Genomic DNA, 27,467 nt, shown 5'->3' on the forward strand with positions numbered 1-27,467 from the left:
ACCCTAGTTGACAAAACCACACGTGCACATGATTAGAATTTATTTGTAATTTAATGTTCAAAATTTTGCTAAATCGATACTACCTATACATTTGTCATGAGCTCTTGGTTTGTTTATGAGATGCTGGACCCACCCGGGTGCAACACACGAATACCAATTTTTTTTGAAACAATGATGTTTAATGTAGTGTTCAAAACTTTGTTAGTTGCCCATATAGTTCACTATAACACTCCATAGGGAATAGTGAGTGAGTGAACGAGTCAACCATTCTGAACACAGTTTGTATCTTTAAATCTGACCAATTTCATGCCCCGAAAATTCAAAAAATGTACAAGTATTCAGTGTTTCCACCCTGAACTGTATTCTTGTCAGGGTGGAAAGACCTCTGAAACAGCATTTTGATTTATCATGGGACACTAAAACTCTCCACTGAAACCTAGACTTATCAAATAGTTTTAGGTGGGTTAGCAGCTTTAAGGCAGGGTGAGGCAGGTTTCATTGCAGGTTTTACAGACTATTGAGTAAAATCCTTCCACACCACACAGTCAAATGACTGGCCGATACCCAATTATTAATAAAAGGCCAATATTGGCACGATATGTCAGTCTAATCCTGATGTGAGTGTGATTTGTAAATAAATGTTACTCTATTTAAAGTTGTAATGGAAGTATTTATACTCCCGCTAAGACAAAGTACAGCACTTTGAATACTACAATATTACATTATTTTGGGGTTGTTTTGTTTACACCATGATCCAAACTAATGTCTGTACACAAGGGTTCACAAGTTGCAGCACTTTGCATTATCAATGTTTTTAATAACTTTGATTATATCTGGTCTTCACGCCTCTTAAATATCAGCACTGGATAACTTGTTGGTCAGTTATGGATTTCCATAAGGGCAATATAACTGCAGTTTATGAAAGGAGCCAAATGATGGATGCTCAAAATGTAGATTGACTTATTCAAGAAATGACTAGAGTATACAAGATTTCATAGGAACAGGAATATTGATGAAACATTTGGTGCATAAAAAAAGCTAATTGAATTATTCTCACAATCAAAGTAAGGGTAATTACTAGATTATTGTGTGCATGGAAATAATCAATGAAACATTAGAAGGGCAAGTTTGGATAGTTGCATTGCATTTGAGTCCAGAGTCTTGTATGCATGTGTGTGTGTGTGTACCTCCATATTTATGTGTTTGCCAATCCATCTGAGCCTTCTCTCTGTCATATCACAGCATAAGTCATTTGTTTCACTTTGCCTTTAGCTTTTGGCTAACATTCCCACTTGGCAATGTCAATAAGCAAGAGGGCAGAATGCAAACGTAATTGATCTAAAGTGCACATCTGCTGTGTAAACACCAGGTATCATAATCTCCCGAGGCCTGATGAATTATAATTTGGTTGTAGACAGCGCATGGGCTCATCTGCCAGCGCTGGCCGCTAGAAGAGATGCACAGCATTGGCCGTTTTGAAGAAATGAAAAGAAGGCACTAATGAAACTGGAGGTTTGGCTGTGCTGGTGTGAGGTAGAGACTGGATTCAGAGACTTTCAAAAGAAGGCTAGCCAATGATGAAAGTGGAAAAAGTACCAAAATATCCCACTCAAGTATTGTTACTTTGCTGAGATTTTACATTGTACACAGAGTAAAAAATCCAGAGGAAGGAGTTCAAATTAGATCTTTTAATTGGAAAAAAATAAAGTAAAGCAAGATTACTCTTCTTTGCTGACTGACCATTCACCGTGAATGGCTCCACATTTGGCTACTTTATCTGCTGCTCCACCTGAAAGCACCTTAAAAGTTAGAGAAGCTGGCTTGAGAATGTAAGTTGTAATGCTCTCCCCTACCTCAAGAATGACTGGTGAGGTGCTGCTGAGCAAGGCACTCAACCCCCAATTGCCCTGATGAAGTTGCTCAATGCCAAAGATTATTGTGGTGTGTAGGTGGTTGCCAGGTGTGGAAGCGTGTAACTCTATGTCCCCCTTTACACCTGGTATTAACATGCGGCCTGGGTGATCGGACTACATTCAGATAGAGGAAAAAACACATAAAGTTCAGGCGTGAATGCACCAAAGACTGAAGATCTGATCACCTAAACCACCTTTCTTACTGTTTTACTGTCAGTTTCAAAGGTTGTATAGTATTACCACAGGAAGTAACGTGTGGAAATCTGCATTTTGGCAAGGCAAAGAGAAATCCGACGGGTATACCAGAGTTGCATTTTAATGTCAGGTATAAATGTTAACTCAGCTACATCTAGACACAATCTGGATACAAGAAACATGTTAAAGGAATAGTTCACCCAAAAATTAAAATTCAGTCATTATCTACTCACCCTCATGCCAGTTGAACCACAGGTGAAGTTTGTTAGTCCATAACAGTCCCGGAGCTTGCCAGCACAACTTCGTAGCAGCGTTCCCCAAAACAACTGAAGTCTTTGGGGACCGGTCTTTAGAGTTCAGAAAGGAACAAAAAATATCCATAAAATGACTCCATACAGCCCTTGCAGCATAATCCAAGTCTCCTGAAGCCAACGATCGCACCACCACCATCATCACCATCACCATCACCATCACCATCACCATCACCACCACCATCATTTAGCGCAAATCTTTACTACAGCCGGTTGTTTTAAAAAAAACGGTCGTGAGTCTCCTCCACTTCCGTGTTTGAGCTATTCCTTTAATGGTAGACAGACAGGGGGCCTGTGAATGTGAAGCTGGGCACTGCTGAAAAAGAGCATGTGTGCACAGAAAACCTTCCCTTGATGAATGTAGATTTTTTAAAAAGAAAAACACTTGCATCTCAAAATTTTGGGAGCCAGAGATCACCCAAATTTGAATCAGTTCTTGAAGACAAGAACGTGCCACTGATGAGTCGGAGTCTCCCGCTATATACAGTGTGTAGCACTGTGGTCTTTAATGTGGGTCATGTTATTTCTGGTGGCACCTTGTTAAAGAGATGGAGTGGACCTCGCTCCAGGAGCTCGTCCAGGCCCACGGGATAACACACACGGACGCACACACACACACACACACACACACACACACACACACGGACACGCACTGTTACGTATGAACACACCCAGGTACACTCTTGTATAGTGTATGCATGTAAAATCACATGCACACAGGTAGAGGCGCAGACACACACACACACACACACACACACACACACACACACACACACACACACACATTACAGCTGATAGATGGTATAAGTCTCTGTTGGCCTCATGAAAGGTCATTGTTTTGATCATGGCCTGGTTGACACACACACACACACACACACACACACACACACACACACACACACACACAGAGTAAAGTTTGTATTTTGGGCCAGTATAGTGAGAATAATAGCTTTTTTGTGTTTGCACCCTATGGCTCTAAAACCAGTATGAGACCAGACACTTCCAATGCTGCTGTGGTGTGTGTGTGTGTGTGTGTAATAGTGCCTGTGTAGATCAACCATCAATCCACTTTACTCCTTATTTCATGCACCTTGACACCTCGGCAGGTAGTGACAGTATCCTTAATCTCTCTCTCTCTATCTCTCTCTCTCTCTCTCTCTCTCTCTCTCTCTGTCTCCAATCCAAACTCAGCTCCTTTGGGTTGTTTGTTGCCTGTGGGAGCTTTGTTGGATTCCCTCTGTGCAAAATGTGACACATTTGTCGTTTGTGGATACACTTTACAACAAGCCAAAAGATAGAACCATCACACAAGGTGATATAGTATGGTAATGGTAGTAATAGTGTAGTAATGAATGTTTTCTCCTCTCTCCCCTCTCTCTCATTCTACTTGCTGTGTACAAAATATATTCCCTTTTTGTCTTCTCTTTGCTTGTCTCCTTTTCTTTTCTTCACCTTCACTCTTCACTTCATTCATCACATGAATATTAGAAGGACACTCTGACTATTGCATTCCTTATTTTTGCTTGGTGATTTGGTGATTTAGTAATTGAAGTTTATTCTACTGATGCCCTCACTGTAGTCACCCAAATGCCTAAATTGATACATTTACTCTGCGGCCTATAGATTCTGACAAATTCAGTATTACGCACCATCAGTGTCTGTTTCAAACAGAATGTGATAATCTTGTTACCTCACAAAACCTGAAACGGTTTCAGGTTTCGTATCCTTTAAGCGTGACATTAAAACAATATCATTGCCCCAAGAGATTGACCCGCAGCATGTATTTGCTCCAATCAAACAGTCAATCAGGATAAAAGCAACTTTGAGACATTATCTTGTTTTTGTTTCTTTCCCGCCGGCGGCTTGACACGATCTGACCAGAACCTGTCGCCTCGAGCGCAAAGCTGCCGCTAATCTCAACATCATGCGGATTAGCCCACCTTCAGTTTTAAGGCAGTCTAGATGATTTGTAGATTCGGTAATCCTAAAGTGAGTGGACGGCGAGGACGGAAGCGCAGCCTTATCAGATCAGGGCCGCTTTTCAGGGTCGAAGCCAGACTTGGGATTATTCCTCAAACAAGGGATTTTCTGATTTCTCTGTCTTGTCTGTCTATATCTGTTTTCCTCTCTGTCACAGTACATGTGGATGTGTGTGTTTTTTTCCCCCTGTGTGTCTGTTTTTCTGCTGCTGTGCTGCTTCTGTTACGGGTTAGGATGGTTGCTAGCTGAGTTGTAACTGGGGGGTTCCCAGTGGCTGGCTATCCATATACAGTAGTTAGGCCACAAGCAGAAATATATGGTGTTGTGTTAAAGCAATATTCCACTTAGTTTTAACATGGGGGTTATTTGGAACTTGACCATCACCAGAATATAAACTACTGACCAAGATCGGATGCAGCTGGACGAGTTTGTAGTGTTTGGATTTTTACTTCCCATTCATTTGAATGAGGCCATGAAAATAGACTGAAAACTTACATTTAACACGTTGATGAACAGATCCCACTACTGTGATTTTCAACTGACTCTGGGTCCGTTTTAGAACATCATTTCGCTAAAAGCATTTTTAATGATAGAAGAGAACATAACGGAGGGATACCATTTAGGAGAGATAGCTCCTGTTTGGGAGACCAGATCTACTTTTACATTTAAATACTAATTTTACGTGTAATCCAAAAATAAAAATGCAAAATGAGGACAGACTCAGGACTACTTTGTTGTCTTAAAAGTGGGATCTGTTGTTGAATCTGTTCACAAACGTGTTAAATGTCAGTTTTCAGGATATTATCGTGGCCTCATTGAAATGAATGAGAAGTAAAAATCCGAACACCACAAACTCGTCCAACTGCATCCGATCTTGGTGATTAGTTTATATTCCGGTTTTCATGGCAGTCCAGTGCCAAATAACCCCCATGTTAAAACTAAGTGGAATATTGCTTTAAGGTAGAACAACATAAAGGGTTTAAGAAGAGAACTTAGAAAATCTAGATACTTTGTAATATGAACAATCGAGTTACATTGGGACATACGGCGGTTATCAGTTGTGCAATGGGAGATATTACCATAGTCCTTCCTTGCAAATGAACATGTGTCAAACCACTTCAGAAGGTACTGTAGACTTTAACTAGTCTGTAAAACATATACAGTGTATCATAAGTATGCAATATTTCAATTGTAATGTATATTTTTAAAAATAATCCCAATGTAATATTGTGTCTTTTTCTTGCAACCTTTGTATATATGTATGTATTCTCACATCTTCCGAAGCATTACCCTGTATTACTGTAACCAGCCCAGTGCTGTAATTTTACCTGATATAAGGCCATTTAGGACCCACCCTATATCGATAACACTGCGCACCAGATAGCATGTCACTCCCTAAAGTAGCCATTTTGTTGCCAAGCCAACAGTTCATCTTGAGCCATAGGGAAGCTGTTATGTAGACAATATGACACCACTACAAGACAATGGTGTCATGTTTGGCCTCATTAACTGTGATGGTTAAGTAGAGCAGGGCACTGGGACAGAGCGATTGGGCGGTATCTTTGTCATTCGAGACCAGGGAACCTTGTTTGGGAAATTAGACAGGGGTAATTCTGCTTAGTAAGGCAAACCAAGCTGCTGTGGAGGCGTAGGGAAATAACCCACAGCAGCCTGGGTACTGGCATTTTCTCAAAAGTTTATACTCAATTTACGAATACTGCTCATTTTAACTTCATTTGATTTCATTCCACAGCTCACATATGTTCATACCTCTCGCCTGGGACCACTGGATCAATATTTGTGATCATGAACCACTCTCCGCCATAGCTAGAAACCGCACAACACGGACTCTGATCTCTGGTATCGCTAAGATGCACAGCCTGGAGCTGCTCTATTGACATTGAATTGGAGGCTGAGGTTATAAATTCCCAGAATGCCTGTTTCAACTTCCATTCACAAAGGAGCTGACCCAGAAAATGACCCAATCCGACCCAGAAAATGCATCAAACAATTTGCGTGTACTGAGTACTGCAGGAACACCAAAAATTATTGAGAAGGTATGCCTAAACTTTGGTATGCTAAAATGCACCCTGCCTTATCTGGAAAAGGAAAAACACACATGTTAATGCAAGGTGTTAACACATCTCAGCCAGAGTCACCCAGGTATAAATGCAATCCGTCCAGCGCATTCACATTTGTAGCGCAGAGGGGGCGGAAATGTCATGACTCACTCTGAAGTTTTCCATCCACTCAGCTTCATCCGAGGACTCCATCACACCATCCGCTCCCACCATTCATCGCTTCTTTCCCTCAGTCGCACAGCGGCTGAGTCACTGTAGCGGCGTTCACAGCAGCTGCAAAGTTTGCATACGCTATTGCTGCAAAAACGACCGGGCACAGTTTCTGTTGCCTCCTAGAAAAGAGTCATATTAGACAACCCTTTCCTCCTCAAATGAAAAGTAAATGCAGGCTGTACAGTAACATGTAGCAGCCTTCTCCTAATCAACTGAAGCTGCTGGGGACCTGACTTGACTTGACTTCACGGTTAAAAAAATAACAGAAAATAACCCTAAAATGGCTCCATGCAGCTCGTCCAGCGTAATGCAAGTCTCCAGATGCCAAACGATCCCTAAGTGACTTGAAAAGACCGACATTTACACCATTATTTAGCTGAAATCGCCACTCTAGCTGTTTATTTGAAAAATAAGATCACGTTTGTGTGCACCCGAGATACGAGAACGAGGAGAACTACATGTGTAACTCTTACTCGAATTAGCAGAAACAAGACTTCCAGTTTGGCCGTTTAGCCTTCAAAATAAAAGCGCAAGATTTTAAATAGGTAGAAATACTGTTTTAAACCAATTACTTTGTATTTAATCAGCAAATTCAATAAGCGAGCACCCATATTAATGTTTGATGACATAATAATAATGAAAAATGCCATAATATGTGCCATTTTAACTATAAACACTGCATGTGTTACACTATGCAGAATACATACAGAACAGAGACTAAAGTGGACATCAAACATGAATATTAAATACAAAGTAATACAAAGATTAAATACAAAGTAACAGTATTTCTACCTATTTTAAATCTCACGCTTTTATTTTGAAGGCTAAACGCCAAAACGGAAGTCATGTAATGACTGAATTTTCATTTTTGGGTGAACCTTTAATGCCAATACAGGGGTCAGCTGGAAAAAGATTGATGTGTAAATCCATGCCCACAGATTAGTAATCCGTGCCCACAGATTAGGGAACTGTACATTGCACGTTGATAGCGTCAAAGCGGTGTAGTGGCAATTTTAGAAATGAATTTGATCTGTGGACAACGGATTAGTAATCCGTGGGCACAGTTTAATAATCCGTGGGCACGGATTCCTAATTCGTGGTTACAGATTTCTCACATCAATTATTTTATTCTACTAGCTGACCCCTGGGGGGCTCCATAGAGAGCAAACTGTGGTGTGGTGCGCTTCGCAATTATGTTTGTGGTTCCTGGAAGCAGGGTCAGAGTGAGACCTTGCTGCTTTTTTCCTCCTCTCTGGCTGTAGCAGAACTGGAGCAGAGACAGTTTGGAAAATTATCAACTACATTTTTAATTAAACATTTTTATTGTAGAGTTAATGCATTTTTCACACTATCCAGCATGATAATATATTGAATAAATGGAATTACATTTAAAACATTTTTTTTTTTTAAACATTTGTTTTTCAATGCACGTCTAGGTTTGGAGGGTTAGGCACCTGTTTTCATGAGCCACCACTAGTAAAACAGCATCTTTATAACAATCATCTCACCTCAGACAGTTACACCATTAACTACTGACTGCATACATTTATACAATAAACACAGTTAAAACCTTGGTCATTTTCTTAGTAAGCAATAGTAACAAATAATTATGTCATACCTTCTACCTTACACTTTAATACCTTCTAATCTATTGCATTGGTAAACAGTAACACTAACAGTAATATTCAATTGTAGGGTAGATACAATTTCAGAGAGGAAGAAAGAGCGAAACACTAAGAGACTAAAAGAACAGTGTTAAACACACACACACACACACACACACACACACACACACACATACACATACAAAGACACAACTTAAAGCCTACTCAACCAACCAAAATATGGGTCAAAGTCAATACCTTCAATGGTGTGAACCCAGAGGTTTGGGTTCTCATCCCAAATGATCTGTGGAGGTGTGTCATATACAGTACAGCATGAACCTGGAGGCCCTACTTGCTTAAGAAGGGTTCTCCAGCTGGTCCTTCATGTCCATCAGGATAGTTGCATGTTCCCCTACCTGTGGAGGGAACCCTGCTTCAGTCAGCTCCACCATGGAGTTTATCTGGGAGCAGTGTTGAAGTGGATCCGGCTCTGGATCTGGAGGAAAAGGAACCTCTTACTGCTTTGAGTAGATTTACATTTGAGGGGAAGCACATGAACAAACCATCCTTTGGCAGTCAGCACTCCACTGAGCTTTATGTCTCAACTCTTCAGTGAGGTGACTCTAGCAGAGGGTAGAGCGTAAGATGGCGGAAGCTTCTGTCACATTCTCATTTTTTCCATTGCATCCATTGATGCAGCGTTGATCTGTTTGGGAATCTCAATCACAGATACATGTGGATTCTGGACAGTGGTGCTCATTAGCGACACAGGAGGGATAGTTATGGAGTATCCTGGGGTCATTGGGTGTTTTGGGTCTTTAAAGAGTAACTGATGTCACCACCTCTGTTCTCTACAGAGGGTGACATCACCTGGCGCCAAAGACCAGCCAATAGCAGGTGGCCAGTTCAGTACCCTGCTTTTCACCATTAGGTGTCAGGCTTCACCACAAATTTGGTTGGGGTTTAGCTACTCTTTAAACATCCGATGGCCCAGCTGAGGTTGATCAGGCCCCAACTTGTGTCCAGGTTGCATTACAATGTTCCCTATGGTTTCACTCTCTTGATCTAGAGACATCTGGAGGATTTTTACCTCGCCTCGATGGCGTTGCTGATGGTTTTTTGTCTCCTCTTTGCTCCAGAGATGCCCAGTGTGCTGAAGGATCTGCAGAGGGATTGCTCAGCAAAACCCCTGCAGCCTACCTCAACAGGCATGCACTTTCCCTTGCAGTCCTGCTGCTAACAGTCAACGACCAGTCCCAGGTAGCTGGTCTGCTCAAGTTGTTAATAAAGACTGCTAATTCCATGCTGGATTTAGCCCTCCTGCCCTTGTGGACTCTTAATTCGTAGGTTCTGAGACAATGGTGATGTCTGCTCATTTGAGTTTTTCTAAATAAATAAATGAATACAAAATTGCTAAAATATATACACTGCCCATGAAAAGTTTGGGGACCTTTTCTAAAGTACTATTTGATTTTCTCTGTTAATTTTCATTGAAGAAGTAAGGGGAAAAAAATGCTTTTTGTTAACATAAAATAGCCATTTACTAATACTTTAGATATATTTATTCAACACTCAGCTTCATGTTCATCAAAGTGTCTTCTTTGGTATGAAGAGAAGGTTTTGCCTACCCACCCGCTCCACAAACCTCTGGGAAGTCCTGCAGAGCATCTCTGAGGAACGACTGGAAAAAACTGACTGTTCACACGAAGGAAGTGTGAGCAGCAGTTCCAGCTGCTAAGGAGGTTTTTTGATGAACATATAGTTTAATAGTTTAAATCTAGTTAGTCTTTAACGGGGTTAAGGTATTGCAAACCGACAAAGAAAACACGCATATTTATTAAGCATTTTCAAAAGCTAGGTGTCCCCAAACTTTTGATGGGCAGTGTATATATATATGTTTATGCACATATATAGATCTATAATTATAATAGTATGTAAGTATATGTGTACACACAACTGAAGGTAGACCAAGAAGGTAGACTTTATTTTAATGGCTAATGCCTAGTATCATAGATATAGAAAGAAGCACTTTTGCTACACTGCCTTGGATCTATTTTTTCCTCTTTGGTCTATAATGTTCATATACCCCAAACTCCAATGAGCACCTCTCCAAGATATCTGACGCCAAGGCAGCGCTCCTGAAGGCAGCCTGACACAATCCAACGCAGCACACCAGTCAGCGTTCTCACACAGACCCCGACACAATGAATTGTAACCGGTTCAGCCGAAGACGTCAACCCCGAGAGTCCAATTGCCCCAGAGCAAACACATTTCAGCGGCAGAGCACTCCCCAGACGGAAATTTCAAAGAGGAGGTTGTGGGGGCGGGGGGAGTGAGAACATGCTTCAGGGGATGAAAAACATGGCGCCGATCGGAGGAACGATTAAATCCAGATTCCTACTGACAACATTTCTCAAAGCCCCGAGGGGGATGACATGGGGAGCGGGACAGAAAGAAAGGGAGAGAGAGAGAGAGAGAGAGAGAGAGGAGAAGAAAAAGAGAGAGATTATGACTGAGAATGTGCTGGTTATCTTAATTAAATGGAAGTGCATTTTATCCTCCTCTTATTGATTTGTGCCAGGGGCTGTGTGTGTATTTCAAAGGGAAAGTCTGCTCTGTAATGCTGTTTTGGAGGCTATATTTTTTACTCGGGGCGGATGTGACTATCGCAGTCAACCGACTATTGAGATGCTTGATTATGGCACTTATTAAAAGGAACAACAACGTTTCGACAGACTGAATCTGGCTCATTTTATGATGCTGCAAAGCTAGATCTACAAATGGATGACACATGATATGCATGGGTAAAAGAGAGAATGTATGTTTGCAGAGATGAATGGCTGTTTGCATGCATGTTTGCTTGATTGTGTGTGTGTGTGTGTGTGTGTGTGCGCCCGTGCGTGCATGTGCCTCATCTGTAAGCCGAGCATTCATTTTGCCAAAGATGATACCGTCCCAGCGATAATAGCCAGGTTGCAGAGGCCACAAACCAAAAGCAATGCATTTTTATTTTCTCTCCTCCCTCCCCCTCCGTCCTCCCTCCATTCGTTTTTATTTTAGAAACCTAATGTTAACAGTTTTGTCAAGCGCACTGTGCTCGAGGCACAACTGCTTAAGTATATCTTTTGCAATTTAAGTGACCTGTTTTCTGGCGGGGGCCTTTTCCCATTACTGGGAGTGACATTTCATTTAGACTCCATCATTCATCTCTCCCACTCTGGGCCCCAGCTCTTGCCCTCTCCCTCTCTCTCTGCCTGGTCCTTTCTTTCTCTCTATGTCTCTCTCTCCCCATCCCTCCCTCTGCTTGTATATCCCTATTAATCATGTATTATTCCTACATCTTTTTGCGGTCTCTTTTTTTTCTCTCTGTCTCCCATTTGCCTTGTTCACATAGTAGCCATGTTTGATTTACATCATACTTGGGGGGGTGGAAAACCTGGAAGACAGTGCAGCAGATGGAAACAAACTGGTCCTATAATTTTAAAATACACACCCAAATTATCATTCAATATCGTACAGAGATGAGTAAAGCTGGAGATGGTCCAAATCAAAGACTACAGCAACTGGATTGAGGGAATACTCCATGATGTTGATCCATGAAGTTAGCTAATGTTAGCAGTCAGCTACTTCATACTGTTCAGTGGCAAATTGTGACTCACGGAAATGGGACTTAAGTTGAAAAAAAAATCAAACACGTCGTAAATCTCCAAACCAACCACCCTATTAATTGTCAGCATTAACACTTTTGATTGTCAAGATTAATAATATGGTAACATTATGCTTCAAAGGCAGTCAAATTGTTAGTTAGCTGTGCCAGCTAGCTAATGCTAATGCTAGGTGACTTTAGCTGGTTAGTTAGTTAGCCGACACTGTTAAAGCTTGTTGTCAGCAAATATGTGACAACATGAAGAAGTTGACTGCTAACATTAGCTTACATTATGGATGGTGGTGAACCACTGGTGTGAGCAAGTTTTACGTTCAACATCATGGATGTTCCCTGCAGTCTTTCATTTGACTTGGGAGATTTTTTTTTATTTATTACTTTTTTTATTTTTTATTTATTAGTTTAGTAAAATACAGAGGAGTGCTGTGATGGGTCCTCAGTGTGGGAAGCATAGATGCTCTTTGAAAGTGGCTGTCAATTCAGTAGGAAACAACAAAAATTGGGAAAAATACACAGAATATGCATAGAAAGGTAATCAAAAGGGAATCCTGAAAAAATAGTCCAAGGCACTCTGTATCTTTCCAAAAGTTAAAAAGCCTTTATTGGTTACATGGCTAGGAATAGTGAAAACATTGAACCATTTTTGCGGCCTCCTGGCCTTCCCAATTGCTGTTGTTTCCTACCAGTTAAGTTAACTTCTATTTCCATCTGCTATGCTGTCTTCCAGGTAGGGTTTTCCACCCCGGTTATGTTGCAAATCAAACATGGCTGCTGAGTGAATAAAGTGAATTCTTACCATTTGGGAGTGGGTTTGGTCCCATGGCTGTATCTCAAACAAGTTATATTGGTGGACAAACATGCATAAAATCACATAAAATCACGTAAACCATGCCAACAAACAATGCATCTCTGCATACAGGGGCTGGAAATATTGTCCATGAACATGCCTGCGTGTGTGTGTGTGTGTGTGTGTGTGTGTGTGTGTGTGTGTGTTTTCTGGTGGATGCACTTCTGAGTTGAGCTTTTTTAATCAGAAGACGTCTCCCATTACCCTGATCTAGAACATTTGGCCCTGATGGCAGCTCAGAGTTTAATTAGTTGAAGGAACGGATTTCATGGTGTCTGTTCACACTTTGAGAGACAGACAGAAATAGGGACAGACAGCGAAAGAGACAGAGGGGGAGAGAGAGACAACAACCGGCCTGTAAATGCAAATGCAAACCGGCTGTATAAATATAGGCCCTCTCTATTGTGTCATTGATGCAGTAGAGTATATCTCATGATGGCCTCACCTTATAATGACTCCCAACAAATAATTACCCTTTTAATGGCCTGCCTTCTGAGATATGTCACTGTGTGTGTGTGTGTGTGTGTGTGTGTGTGTGTGTGTGTGTGTGTGTGTGTTTCCATTTGTGTGTATACTCATCCGTAGTTGCCATTGTGTAAGCATGCATTTTAGCCTCTTTGTGTCCAAGTGTGTTTGTGTGTGTGTGTAATAGCCCCGCTTATTTGCCTTGGTGTTTGTGTCTATGTATGTGTGTTTTACTAAGTGTGTAGTGGAGAGCGAAATGCTGTTTTAATAGGCTTTTAATGGCCTTCCCTCAGCCAGGGCTACACAATGCTGAAACCTGGTCAAGCTGGCCCCATTGGAGGGAAATGAGCTTTTATGAGTGATTAGGGACCAGCCATAAAGAATAAAGAGTCTACTGGGCAGCGGCTGAACCTACTGCTGACTGTCTGCCTCTCTATTCATTACTGGATTCATGCGTTTTACATTCAGCTAAGTTTGATTGATGGTCCCTTACATTTAGTGGTAATGTGTTGGAAAGCATGAGGGCTTATGCAGCTTCAGGTTACAGGGGAGAACCACTGAATCAGAGCATATATACAGTATTTTGTAGATTTATTTTAGTGAGTTCACTTATTAGTTTCACATATTACAGGACACACACACCAAAAAATAGACAATAGAGAATAGGGAAAGGCCACTGTGGACTAAAAAACATCCTTCGTCAAATAGCTGAAGTCACAGAAAAGACAGCAGTTAGATAAAAGATACAATACAACCTTTGAAGTACTTCCAAAAAAAAAGAAAAAAGAAGAGAAGTAGAATTAAATCAGTAAAATAAAATGATGCAAGTCATTACCATTTCTCGTTTTCTCCTTTTTCTTTTCCTTTTTCTTATTTTCGTTTTAAATATATTTTTTTTATCTGACTTAATTTTATTTAACTGTAGTACTTTTACATCACTTGTGTTTTACTGTATGTAAAGCAGTTTGTAAACATTGTTTTCGAAAAGTGCAACACAGATAAACATATTATTATTTAAAAATGAAAACAAATAAACAAACAAACAAACACATAAATAAATAAATACATAAACAAACAAATAAACAGATCAATAAATAAATAACCACAAATCTTACATAGTGGCTGTCAGTAACAGAGCTATTGTATCCCAACCAGCAAGGAAATTGTAGTATCAGAGACTATAGCAGTAGTAGGTTATAGGGTTACAAGGTGAAGAGATACAAGTACATCATATCTGGCAAGGTTTCTGATTTCAAATTTCTCAACAAAATATACATATGGGCCCCATCATTTGCCAAACTGGTCAGGCTCCCCCCTGGTTCCTGGTTTTAAATTTGATGTTTTCAAGTCTAAGAGAACTGAGCAGATCTCTAACCCAAAGTCCGTATGCAGGTAAAGTCTCTGACTTCCAATTTTGTAATATGAGTCAACTGCATCTGACTGTGTCCAACTTAAAGGGAAGCCTGGTTCAGGTACCCCAAAAAGAGCTGTGAGTGGGGAAACATTTAAATATTGTCCACCAATACTCAGATAGCTTAGAGACGGACCGGAAAAGATGAAAGATGAAGATGAAACTTACACCTGATGCAAGTTGAATTGAGGTTTGGATCAAGTTTCATGTTTATTTTTCTATTTACATAAAAATGCATTGGAATTCTTGATTGCGAGCCTCACGTCATTCAGGCAAAAAAAAAAAAAAAACACAGAAAAGACAGGGTAAAAGAAGGACAAAGACACATAAGAAGCATGCTAAAACATAAAACATATGCAGCAGTACATGCATTGTCGGCAAAGTGTAAGTGCTGCTCATTTAAAAACCAGACAGCCTCTGGGTAAAAACTGTTTCTAAGTCTGTTTGTACCAATTTACCCGTCTGTCTGGGCAGTGCTCCCAGCGGTAGCGTCTGCCTGATGGTAATCAATCCTATTTTGCTTAATTCTAAATAAACCAATTGATGCGGTGTACTGCTTTGATATAAATACTTTGTCTTTGTCTCGCATTGTAAGAGGATGAATGGAGACGGTCCAGAACTGCATCCCATGTCTCCTAACTCTTCCCCTAGATCGGCCTATCACACGTTCTTTAGTGGTAGCTCTGATGGGCTTTGGAGAGCATCTACGTCCTCACCTGGAGGTATCTAAAGAAGTGAGAATGGGGAAGATGGGTGTTTGCTGTGAAGCCGAGCGAAAGACGCAAATCGATTGTCAATAAATAACTGTGGTATTGATGAAAGCCCAAGTGAGTGCCACAGCGTAAAAGCATTATCTGTCTGGGAAGGAAGAAAGGGCCTGAAATAGACAGACTCCTTACATCAAAAGTACGGTGAAACTGGGCCCAGAGTTTAAGGGCGTTGGATTGCCACTGTTGTCATTCCATAGAAGTGGCAGGGAAGCACATAACATAGAGCAGTGGTTCTCAACGTGGGGACCGGGGACCACCAGGGGTCCGTGAGGGGGGTTGCAGGGGGTCCCCCACACAAATTGATGAATTGTTAAACTTCACCATTATTTCATTTACAAGAAGTTAACACAATTAGAGAATGTAGAAGAATGACTATTTTGATGATAGTTTCACTGTTATCTCTCTACCTACAATACAGATATTCATGGAATTCGGGATAAAATCATATCTAGCAATACAAATATTCTCAGAGACAAGATCTCATGAAATGGGGGTCCGTGGCCCTAATGTGGACTAAATTAGGGGTCCTTGATGTGAAAAGGGTTGAGAAGCACTGACATACAGGTTAGAGTGCAAGATTTACATGCAGACGACTCTTTTTTTGTTTTTTGTTTTTTCCCGATTTATAGAAATCAGAGAGAAGAGTTCCTTCATATCGGTGATGTCACATTGATGCACAGCTATATTGACAATTGGTTGTTTGATTGGTTATCACTGCCATAAAATGAAGCTCATTTTGGTGTAAAAGTTCAAATATTCCATAACATCCGTTTCCTGTTCATTCAAGTAATAGTTTGTATTATGCACATTTCATACACAAAGAAACTCAATGTGCTTTTCATAAAAACACCTGAAAATGCAGTGCAAACCCTCAATAAAAATACAAATCACATGGAGAAAATATACATATACATGTATCACAGAGACAATAAACGTATATAGTACGTAAAAAAATAAACATATACATATATCACATAGAGAAAATATACATACGGTCCAACTTTGTGTGGGTGTCCTGTATACATGTTTCCTGTTTGTGACCATGTATGCACACATGCCATGTTTGCTGTGGCCACACATGTATCGCATCATCTGCTTTTGTGTATTTTTAGTCAGACTCCCTAATAGCCACACTTGTAAGGGCTTTGATGTACCCTAAGAAACGGATTCGCACAGTTCCACAGTTCGTCCACATATTTGCTCTGCATCTATTATGTATCTGCCGGGAGGCTCATTGAATAAGCAGTGTGGAATTATGTAACGCTCCCCCAGTTCGACGAGTGCTGTAGTGGGGCCTCAGCATTCTGCACATTATGTGTCCCAGAATATTGAACCGTTCGGAATACACATTTCTTTACCACTGTACATGCCCGATGTATCTATTCATATTTTACTCAGGAGATGATGATGGTATTAACTGAATTGAAGGATTGTATGAAAAGGGATGAAGGATTTAATTCAATTCTCTGTGTGCTTGGTATGTGTTTCTTCAGTTGTCAATGAAACATTAGCTGATGCTTTTCAACTGCAGTTTATTTCCAATGAGGGTGTGGCGGCAAGAGAGTGACCGCTGCCTCAGCATTGTACGGAGGTGACCATTCACTTCCAATGCACCGCACTAATGTTTGCATACATTTTGTTGATGCTCAGTACTCGACAGTCAGAGTGCGCCTTCCTAACCCCCCCCCCCACACACACACACACCCCAACCCCCCCCCCCCCCCCCCCCCCCCACCGCCATTTATTCCTGCTCTCTCATCGTTCCACATGGGCGAGTTCAAATGATCATCCCATCGCTTTTTACTCCAATATAACTGCAGCAATCATAAGGTTATGACAGAGCAATTCTGGGCTTTTTGAAGAACAAAAGAGTTGGATGTTGCTTTCGGTATTCTCAAAGTCCGGACTGGGCTGGCGTAGAAACCCATTAGGCGCCGAGAAGAATTATCACTTTCCAAATTGTTAAATGAAGAGAGAAAGTGGAGATCCAGTGTTTCAGTGTTGAAGGTGACCTTCGTTCTTTCAGCAATACGGCTCAGCAAATTATAACGGCAGCGCTATCAGATGGAGGAAGGCTAAGCGGATATACACACCACGTTAGGCTGCCTGAACATATGAGGTGAACGCCTATCACTGATTGATCTAACTCCTAGATTACCTTGTCTCGTGTAATTCCCCGTCAGCATAATTCAACCCGCTAAATATTCGCTTTAGCCTTCCAGTTAATGCAAATTCCCCGAGAGAATGATGAGTGGAAAACACTTTGTATTGTTATTGGAAATTAGATCGTTTTTTTTTTTGTTTTTTTTGTGGTGTACCTCAGGGCTGTGTACCGGGCCCACTGAGCTTTAGAACGTTCCTAGGCTCAGATAAGAGAAGTCCATTATGTTTCATTCAGAATGCTTATTATAGAGGGAGATTGGCTTTGATGCCTCATATGCTGTGAAGACTTTTCTCAGAGGTCAGTGTGTAGACTGAGAGTGGGATCTCTATCTGTGTGTCCTCTGCCTGGGAGCACAGGACACTGCCTCATACATTTCACAATAGTGTATGGTATATTAATAGATGTTTGCACTGAGGTAGAAAATTCAGTTATGTTTGTGGTACATTACCAGTGTATAACCTTATTTATGCGAGCATTGGACTTCCATTCACGCTCAACTGAATATGTTGGAATATACTGTATGTTCTGTTCCAAAAGACAATATATCAACTTTGGGGAAAAATACATAATAATCAAATGTGTTTCAAGAGCTCAGAATTCCTTTTCAGGCCGTTCGTGTGATTCATCTCTTGTGTTTTCTGTCCCGCCGCTCATCTCCAACCTCACCACGCTCACATAAATCATGGCGGGGAAATGCGAACCTGACCACGAATCAATGGCTAGAGGCAACCTCATCCTACTTACAAACGGTGAGCGCTGTCACATTGCAACCGCGAACGTGGTGCTTTGCATTCTGGGACGGCCGCCATCGGCCAGAGGGGATTGGCCGCGGACTGCGGGTGCTTTTAGGTCTCTCGAAAGCTCAAAGGTGTAGCAAGTGAGTGCGAGATAGAGTGAAGTCAACGTTTTAGTTGTCTCGGGCGCCCATCCAATCCCATCCATCCGTGAAACGAGCCGGGCTGCTCCCCAGCTGATAGGCCGGCAAGTATGCCCTTCCATGATGCCTTCAGGGGAAATGAGGAAACTCATCTGCTGCTCTGTTGCAGTCACTTCTTTTTATGCAGCCGATTATGACAGCGAGACAGTAGTGGACAGCGGCTGACAACTAGAAAATACACACATATAATATATTTGAATTTTTTCCTCAATACATACAATTAATGTAAGTGAGCAATAATATTTTCACATCCCCCCAAATATGTTAATATCATGTATGACAGCAAAATGTGTACTTGGAATTATAAGGTCTTTTCTGGGTAGACTTCTGAGATATTGGGCATCAAAGATTTGACATCCCAGCTGGAAAAAAGTGTTTCCATCTTTTTAAATATTTAACCCCAAAAGGTTCTTTACCACACAAGCATAAAGTAACATTCAAAGATCATGAATGTGTGAGTAAATACATTTTGATTAAAAAAAATTCCAAGCTCAAGAAATATTTCAAGGTGAACTCATGTAAAGACCAAATCTGAGTTGCTGAAATGGAAGAAAAGAACAGACCGTGAGTGGAAGAGGTCTAATTCAAGCATTACATACTTCACATGAGACTCCATTTTGGAAGCGGGGAAAAAAGGAATTCTTTATTTCACTCTCGGTGTGATTGACTCCGAGCATCTGCTTTGAATCAGCTCAGCTGTGCTCTAGAAGTGTAATGTAATCTATTCCTGGTGGTACAGCTTAGGGGTTGAGTATGTGGGTGGACACACAGAGGGTGAGCTCCCTTAGGTGCTCTAGTGTGAATCACTGCAATACAGCAACGCTGCTTTTTGTCAGTTAGGGATGGATGTTGTACTGTGCGATTGGAAAGACATTTGAATTCATTTGTTCATTCCTTCGTTTGATAGCTAGCCCTTTCTTTATTTCTTTTTCTCTCTCTCTATTCCTTCCTTCCTCCCCCTTCCATTTGCCCCTGGCCCTCTATCAGAGGGAGAAAACAAATGGCTCATCTAATGCTCCTATGTTTCTTCCTCTTCACCGTTGGCAGTATCTTCTACCCATTCTGCGGAGTGTGAAAAGCTTTCCTAAGGGGGTTAGATTTCTGCACTCTCCTGAGTACAATAACAACACCCATTTGTGGAGGGAGGCGAGTGATGGATAGGGTCTTCGTGTCTGGTTGCGCTACGTTTGCTTGCTTCTAATAGAGTTGCCTTCTGTCTCGATAGATGTGTGATGCTCAATTTGAAATTGGACACGGCTTCAATGCAAACAGGCCACATGGACCGTGCAGTGCACTGCCCACTTTAATACAGCAATATGATTTGGCTTTCATAGATTAGTTGATAGATTGATGTTACACGACTGATAACAGTGTTTTAGAGCAATGGCAATTTGCACTAAATGTTCCATGGTAGGTGTCATTTTTGTAGTTGATGATATTGAAAATTTTGTGGGTTATCTGGTAATTAGTTCGAATTAAAAGCAATATTTCTGCTGGATTAGATAACACACATCAAAGATGGGCAAGAAACATGTGGGGGGGGGGGGGGGGGGTGACATGCGACAAAGCTCTTGAGTCATATTCAAGCCGACAATGTCTCAAGAACATGTTCCTTAGGCTGGGGACACACGACACAACCCTGAAAAGACTGGACATCACACACCTATCCACTGGCATTCACAGATTTTTCATTTTGTGTCATAGAGGAGCATACATTTGACAACTAGTTGGATTCGGGGAACACACACTTGACGGCCAGTTACATTTGGAAAACACACTCTTGACGACCAGTTGGATTTGGGGAACGCCCTCTTGACAATCACTTGAATTTGGGGAAGACACTCTGGTCAACCATTTGTATTTAGAGAACACACACTTGTTGACAAGATAAAGACTGAGATTACATGCTGCTTGAGTTCTAACACCACTCAATATTGGACGAAAACCTGAACTCTCGTGCTACTACAACACAGAACCGAAACAAACATGGAGGTGAAGCATTTTTCTTTCTTCCTGTATTTTTTCCTTCTCTGGCACCCAACTCATTCAGTAACTAATGTCAGTCTCTGTTCAGATTTGAGGAGCTAACCAGCTCACACAATGGACATCATGATTTGTCCAGACAAAGTCTCGAACCCTCACAGACTACAAGATCATCTGTACTACCAAACCAAACGAGCCTCGAATTGCTCTGATCACGAAAACCAGTCACGATGACCAAATCACAGCCTAAAAGTCACGCAGTGTGTCCCCCGCCTTAGTCCATTGAGCCAGCTGGATGTCTCTTCTCCCAGCAGATTTGAATTTTGAAGCCATCCGCAGTGTTACAGGATGTAGTAATTATAGGTTGTAGGACATACCACCGAGTGTAGCTGTGGAGGAGGAAATGCAGTGTGTCATGTCTGCCGTGACACTTCACTGTAGTCCAGACTGGAGGGCCAGATGGAGGCAGTCTGTGGGCCGGCATACACTCAGCATGGGATTGCTGCTGATCTGACCTTCTATCTATCTATCTATCTATCTATCTATCTATCTATCTATCTATCTATCTATCTATCTATCCATCCATCCATCCATCTATGGGATTACAGGATGACCGGACAATATACATTTTTGTTTGTAACACAAATATACAGTATGTTTGTAAGTGTGTATGTTTGTGAAAGCCTCTTGAACTTTTTTATGAAAACAACACTTTTATTCACAAATATGGGTCTGTTTTTGTAAATGATGCTACATTTATTTATATGATAGTTTACAGAACACAGGTAAGAAATCATGTATTTGTGGATGGAGAGGCATATATATTTCAGTATTTAGTTATCTTTTTCCATTTATATTTCTATTACAGTAATTGTATTACATATATTTGTGAATATATATATTACATATATTTGAAATTACTATCCATTGGTCTTCATAAAGATAGCAGAGAACAGAACACACACACACACACACACACACACACACACACACACACACGCTTGTTCTTTCTCTCTTTCTCTTTCCCTCCGGGGTCCAACTCTCCTCAGCCGCTGTAAAGACGACCATTTCTCATCCGTAATGACACCGATTACAGTTAGCTCAGTTGGTCAATATTACGAGCTGTGCCAGGTGCCTTGGCAGTGTAACTTACCTATTAGGGAGACACTGAAAGCTGGAGCGCATATTTATCAGTGTTAAGTTGGTTTTATGGTTGTATTATAGTGTCTTTAACAACTTCGGAAAAATAATTGAGATAAGGTTTTACATTTGTATTACTGTTTTTTTAAATTTAAACTTTATTTATCCAGGGAAAGTCGACAGAGCTCCATGCTCTTTCCTAAGTTCTGCGTTTCTAAGACTACGAAATGGAAAAAGTACCTATACTAAGTAATATTCCTATATGCTCACTTAATATGTAACCTTTGACCCATATTTACACCTTAAGTGCCTAAAACTAAAGAATAGTGAATCTGCTTCACCATCGTAAGATTAAACTCTAAAAGTAACATCTTGTGTGTTTCTCACAGAACTGTGAGCTTAGAATGTGCAAGTGCCCATATCTCAAAGGTTACATATTACAGTAAGTGACCATATAGGAATGTTGCTTAGTATAGGTACTTTTCCATTTCTTCCTCAACAGTACTTAAATGAGATGGCAGGCACTTTGAGGGAGGATAAATGTCTCCTGATGTGAAAATGCTGAAATGCCTATGAAGCATAACACCTTGGCTATGCAGACTAAATGCCATTCTGTTTTACTAGGCCTAACCGACCACACCGTTCTTCATCTGTTAACCCATTCTGAATGAGCTGTTTTTATCTGTTAACCTATTCTGAATACGCTGTTTTTATCTGTTAACCTTGTGGAGTTTTTATGTACGCCTCCTGGTACACGATGATGTCACCACTAAAGATTTTCTGTTTTCCAGGAAGTAAAAGTAATGGGATTTTTATATAAAAATACAATAAACTAAAGCTTTTATCATGTTTTTTTTTTTTTTTTTTTTACATAAATTGTCAAATAGGTGTATGGTATGATAGAATGAGCCAAAAAGGCAAAAAGGCATTTCAGTGTGACTTTAAGTGCTTGGTACTTGTATCACTTCTGAAAAACTGGTATTGGTGCATCTCTGTCTCTAACTGTGTCTATTGTGTCCCGCAGTGAATTAGTCACTGAAATCCTCTAAATTACTGTAAGTGTTTGGTGTAGTTAGCATTTACAGCAGGGAGGGCCCTGTTTGCACTTTAACAACAAACTGAAATAAACCCTCCTATTATGTTTGGGGTCAGTTTGACCCAATTCAACATTTAACGTCTCTAAAAACTAACATTAACATTATTTCTCCAGCTTGATATTTCATGACTTGATATTTCATATTTTCATGACTAATTTCATGGGGAAAACAGGTAAACATAAAATTTAACATGAGGATACTTTTTTAAGGTCCTGTACACACTTTGTACACAATGTAGCCTTATAAAACCAGAGAAAATATAAAGGTTTTACACATATTTTCTTTCTCTTTGTTTTGACTGATACTGAGGGAACTTTTCCATGCAATTTTTTGATCTTTCAAAAATGTTCCCCTGCTTTAGGGCCCATAACATAAGACGCACACACACCATTTCTATTTAGTTTTATCTCATCTGAAGATTTTCTGTCCTGTCAGCTCTTTGAAGGACTATTTTGGTAACTAATTTATTTTTTATTGGTGTTTTTTTTCATTATTGACTAACTGCTATGTGTTACTTGCTGATGTTCTGAAGTGTAAACTTGGGTAACACTTTCAATTACAATCATTTTTAATTTAGTTTACATTTCTGGGGTCAATTTGACCCCAAACATAAAAGGCGTTTGTTAAAAATATCTCACTGGTGTGACTGCAAATTTACCATGTCACCACCCAAAAAATAGTATTAACACAAGATAATACAACAAATAATATAACTTGCACAACAGTAAACAATATATTAGATCAACACTATACAATCTGACTAGTTCCATTCTGCCAGACAAGCTCCATCAATCCTCAAAAAGCATCTGAATCCATTCCATTTTGACTCAGCATCAGTTTTATGTCTTCACACGGCAACGCTGTTGTTGTGCTGTTCTGGACTGTGCATACACAAGGACACAGGGCCGTCTCGGCCTGCTGTGTGTCAGGTTAGTGGACTGTAGCGTTGGCCTACAGTATATGCTTGTTTGGGGTCACAGAGTTGTTATGTTGCGTCTGTCTAGAAAGCTGTGCTGCTTTGGCCTGAGCTACTGCCGCGTTGTGTTGCTCTGTTATGGGTGTGTGTGTGTGTTGGGGAGGTAATATGGCGTGAAGATGAGAACTGGAATTGGCCAAGCCTGGGACGCTCTCCAAAATCCTCACACACACACACACACACACACACACACACACACCTACACACACACACACACACACACACACTCTGTCTCTGTCTCCACCTTGGAACCTCACCAAGAAGAATAAAGGCGGTCCTTCCCCGAGTCATATTTTTGTAATATTTATAGCAAATAAATAAACAAACCTCTGTTGGGGGTTTTCTGCTTGGTGCGGTTACCCCGCATCTTCGCAATTGCTTTTCCACTCTGTTGAGTCATCGTGGATGGGCACAAGTGGTTGGCAAGAAGAGTTATATCTTTGAAAATAGATGTGTTCAGGGGATATATAGTTAATTTAATCCAAAAACTAACACTAGGCTTTAAAAATATTTCAGTATGACTGAGTTAAAAATAAAAAAGTGTAAGAAGGTTTAAGCTAAATTGCCTCCCAAACTGATTGAAGTGTAAATCAAATCACCATGAGCTATTTTAAGTTTCACTCTTTGATCATTTCAGAATGAGAGTGGAGAATAATAAATAGTGTCAGACTGACTTTAATTACATCAATATGACACATTGATGCTTACTATGCCCATCTAAAGGAAATTGTCTTCCCTACCACTGCATCCTTCATAAATCTGGCTATTAAAATACTAAAACTTCAACTTCATCTTTTAGACAAAATATAAAGTGAAATCACAGAAATTGATTTTCTTACTCAAATTAGAGTGAAAATGTAAATAATAAAATAAAAATACAAAAAATGTGATCATGCAACTGCCTGTTAACATTCTAGCCTGTTGGCTATTCAACTTCAAAGAAGAGGTTCCCAGACTTGTCCATCTCATGGCAAAAATATGAATTACAGCAGTAGAACTTACTGAGACAAGAAAAAGTGAATGAAAAAAATATATACAGTATGAAATAAGTGAAAAAATATGATGATAGCCTATATGCAACGAGAGCCGCTGGACTTTACTGCAATATAATATTAAAGGAACATTAATGGAGTTTTTTGGTAGATTGTCTCATTGGTTGACTTCTAAGTGATGAGAACACACCAAAATCATCCATGTGTCCCGGGTAAATCATTGGCTCTGTTGGACAACTTAGCATATACTCTGTTTAGTGATAGTAGGCTCCATGCTAACACTTTAGCATACACTATGTAGAGTGATAATAGGCTCCATGCTAACACTTTAGCATACACTATGTTGAGTGATAATAGGCTACAAGCATTATCTCACAAGTAGGCAACTTGTAACATCTCTAAAGCTAAACACTAAACAGTAAGTAATGTTAAATGATATGTGGCTATGTCTGGCAGTTTTGTGTTGGGGATTGCTAAAATTTACAGGTCGTTTTTTCAACTAGCAGGGACTACTTTGATTTGGGATATGTATCTGTTCCCTTTTACAGGTAAAAATCATTGTCAGCTGAAATAGTTCCAAAAATAAACCGCGGCTAGATCAGCTATATTGAATTAAAGATAATTCATTTTTGTAAATTTATGAATCTACTGGCCATTCAGTAAGAACCACTGACTACTTTTTATTACTAAAAGGTCAGTCTTTTCACTTTGGATAATGCTAGAGGTCTACTATCACTCGACATAGTGTACATGCTAAGGTGTTAGCATGGAGCTAATGATCTACTGAGGACACATGGATGATTTTGGTGTCTATGTTTTCATTATTTAATGGCTAAGTTGATCAATGGGACAATCTCCCAAAATCATGATGTATTCCTTTAGGCTGTGATCAGGTAGGAGCTTTTTTTCTCAGCTCAAATGCAAAGCTTGCAGCTGTGAACGTCGCTAGTTAACGTGTTAAATGTCAGTTTTCAGGCTATTTTCCTGGCTCATTCAAATGAATGGGAAGTAAAAATCTGAACGCTACAAACTCGTCCAGCTGCATCTGATCTTGGTGATTAGTTCATATGGCTTTCATGGCGGTCAAGTGCCGAATAAACCCCATGTTAAAACTAAGTGGAAAGAAGGTAATAAGTGAGATGTATAGGATTCCCTTTTGGAAGTAACCTTGCCAACCCTACATCAGCAGAATAGTGGTGGATCAGCTCCAGTTTGTGTACATAGGCCTGCTTTTGTCTCTTTGCCAGATAGCAGTACTGACAGTGGAAGTAACTGGGAGTAGCTGTCCACTGCCCTGCATCTCCATTCACTGTCACTCATATCCGCTGCCTTACTGACTGCATGGAACCCCAAGGGGACGTGTGTTTGCGTGTGTGTGTGCGCTCTGACTCATGTCATATCATGTATGCAGACAACACACCCTCAGGCTAAATGTGGCAGTACAGTCCTTCCTAGTAGAATGCATTGTATAGACAAACAGCAGTCACTCAGCAGACATTTAAACCCAGCAACACTGCACCGTTCAATTCCACAAAACATAGATAGCTACATTTATAAACCATTTTTTAAAATTCATACAGTCACCTTTAAAGAGTGTCAAATGCTCACAAATCTCATTTTTGTATGATGATCAGACAGTGTGTTGAAATGTAAGATGCAATGGAAGTCTGACACATGCAATTTTATAAGCTTTGGCCAAATATGTCAAAAATTGTAAAAGAGGTCTGAGTCATGTTCAAAGCTAGTGATTCTATGTTTGAACATGTAGTTCAAACGTTTTTCCTCATTATTTTCAAAGGGGCAATTTGTATTGTAGTAATGCCTGGGACATCAGATCATGTAACAAATTTTGATATGTTTTGCTAATTTTTTTTTATTCATATTTAAAGAAATGAAATCTGTAAATGGTTGCAAAATATTCAATATATTAAAACATTTAACACACACACACACACACACACACTGAAAAGTTAAAATTAAGCTATAAATTCTGAAAGCCCCTGTTGTGCCATGTAGTTTTCCATGCACAGCAGGCAACAAAAAGTCTATGAAATATATTTAAAGCTGCTCCAGTCAATTTTTTTAATGTAAATCCAGTCGTCTTATCAGTCTAATTCTTGTGTCGGTTTGGTCACTGGTGGGAAAAAACGTCTCCATACAGTAAGTGACAAATCAAACTTAAGATTGCAGGGTGATGAAGTCCTTCAAACACTTATCTCTCACTGCCACTTGGGGCCAATAAAGGGCAAAGTTGCCTACTGCAGCTTTAAAAATTCAAAATGATTAGGTTTTTTTTGTGGCTCAAGCTACAAAGAGCTAATCAGTTTTATGTGAATTATGGAATTTCTCACTCTTATATGACATCAAATTTCTGTGACAGCCACCACAATGAAAGCATGCCCCCCTCCCCCCCCATCCCCTTCAGTGTGATACAGGCATTATTCTGGGAGCTGCTGCCCTCACTGGGACCTTTCTGGACAATATCACTGGCTTCATCTAATGTTGAGGCCAGCAGACAGGGGAACACTGGCAGGCCCGACGCTTTCCAGACATTATCTGTGGGACATCATGATGCTATGTGGCGGTGTGTGTGTGTATGTGGGTGTGTGGATGCTCGGGGGTTAGCGATAGGGTGTGTGTGTGTGTGTGTTGTGTGTTGTGTGTATGTGTTGGGGGTTGTTGGGGTTGCGCTCCCTTTGTCTTCTCGTATAGGCAGTCTTGCAT

At 40.4% G+C, this 27,467-nt stretch overlaps 1 protein-coding gene across 29 annotated transcripts in view; it reads left to right on the top strand.

Moving 5' to 3' along the window:
• nrxn3a (neurexin 3a) overlaps positions 1 to 27,467 on the top strand; it is a 353,072-nt gene that overhangs the window by 30,834 nt on the left and 294,771 nt on the right. For 9 of the 29 annotated variants that reach the window (XM_078289649.1, XM_078289650.1, XM_078289656.1 and 6 more), the window contains exons 3-4: positions 6,070 to 6,094; positions 15,517 to 15,525. The exons of 17 other annotated variants lie outside the window; for them this stretch is intronic. In XM_078289649.1, the coding sequence (XP_078145775.1) occupies positions 6,070 to 6,094; positions 15,517 to 15,525 (34 nt within the window). Of the gene's footprint in view, positions 1 to 6,069; positions 6,095 to 12,998; positions 13,050 to 15,301; positions 15,315 to 15,516; positions 15,526 to 27,467 lie in introns of all 29 variants that reach the window. 3 more of the 29 variants (XM_071914345.2, XM_071914341.2, XM_071914340.2) reach the window with 2 other exon arrangements.

The sequence above is a fragment of the Centroberyx gerrardi genome, chromosome 17 (genome assembly GCF_048128805.1).
Source record: "Centroberyx gerrardi isolate f3 chromosome 17, fCenGer3.hap1.cur.20231027, whole genome shotgun sequence".
Lineage (NCBI taxonomy): Eukaryota > Metazoa > Chordata > Actinopteri > Beryciformes > Berycidae > Centroberyx > Centroberyx gerrardi.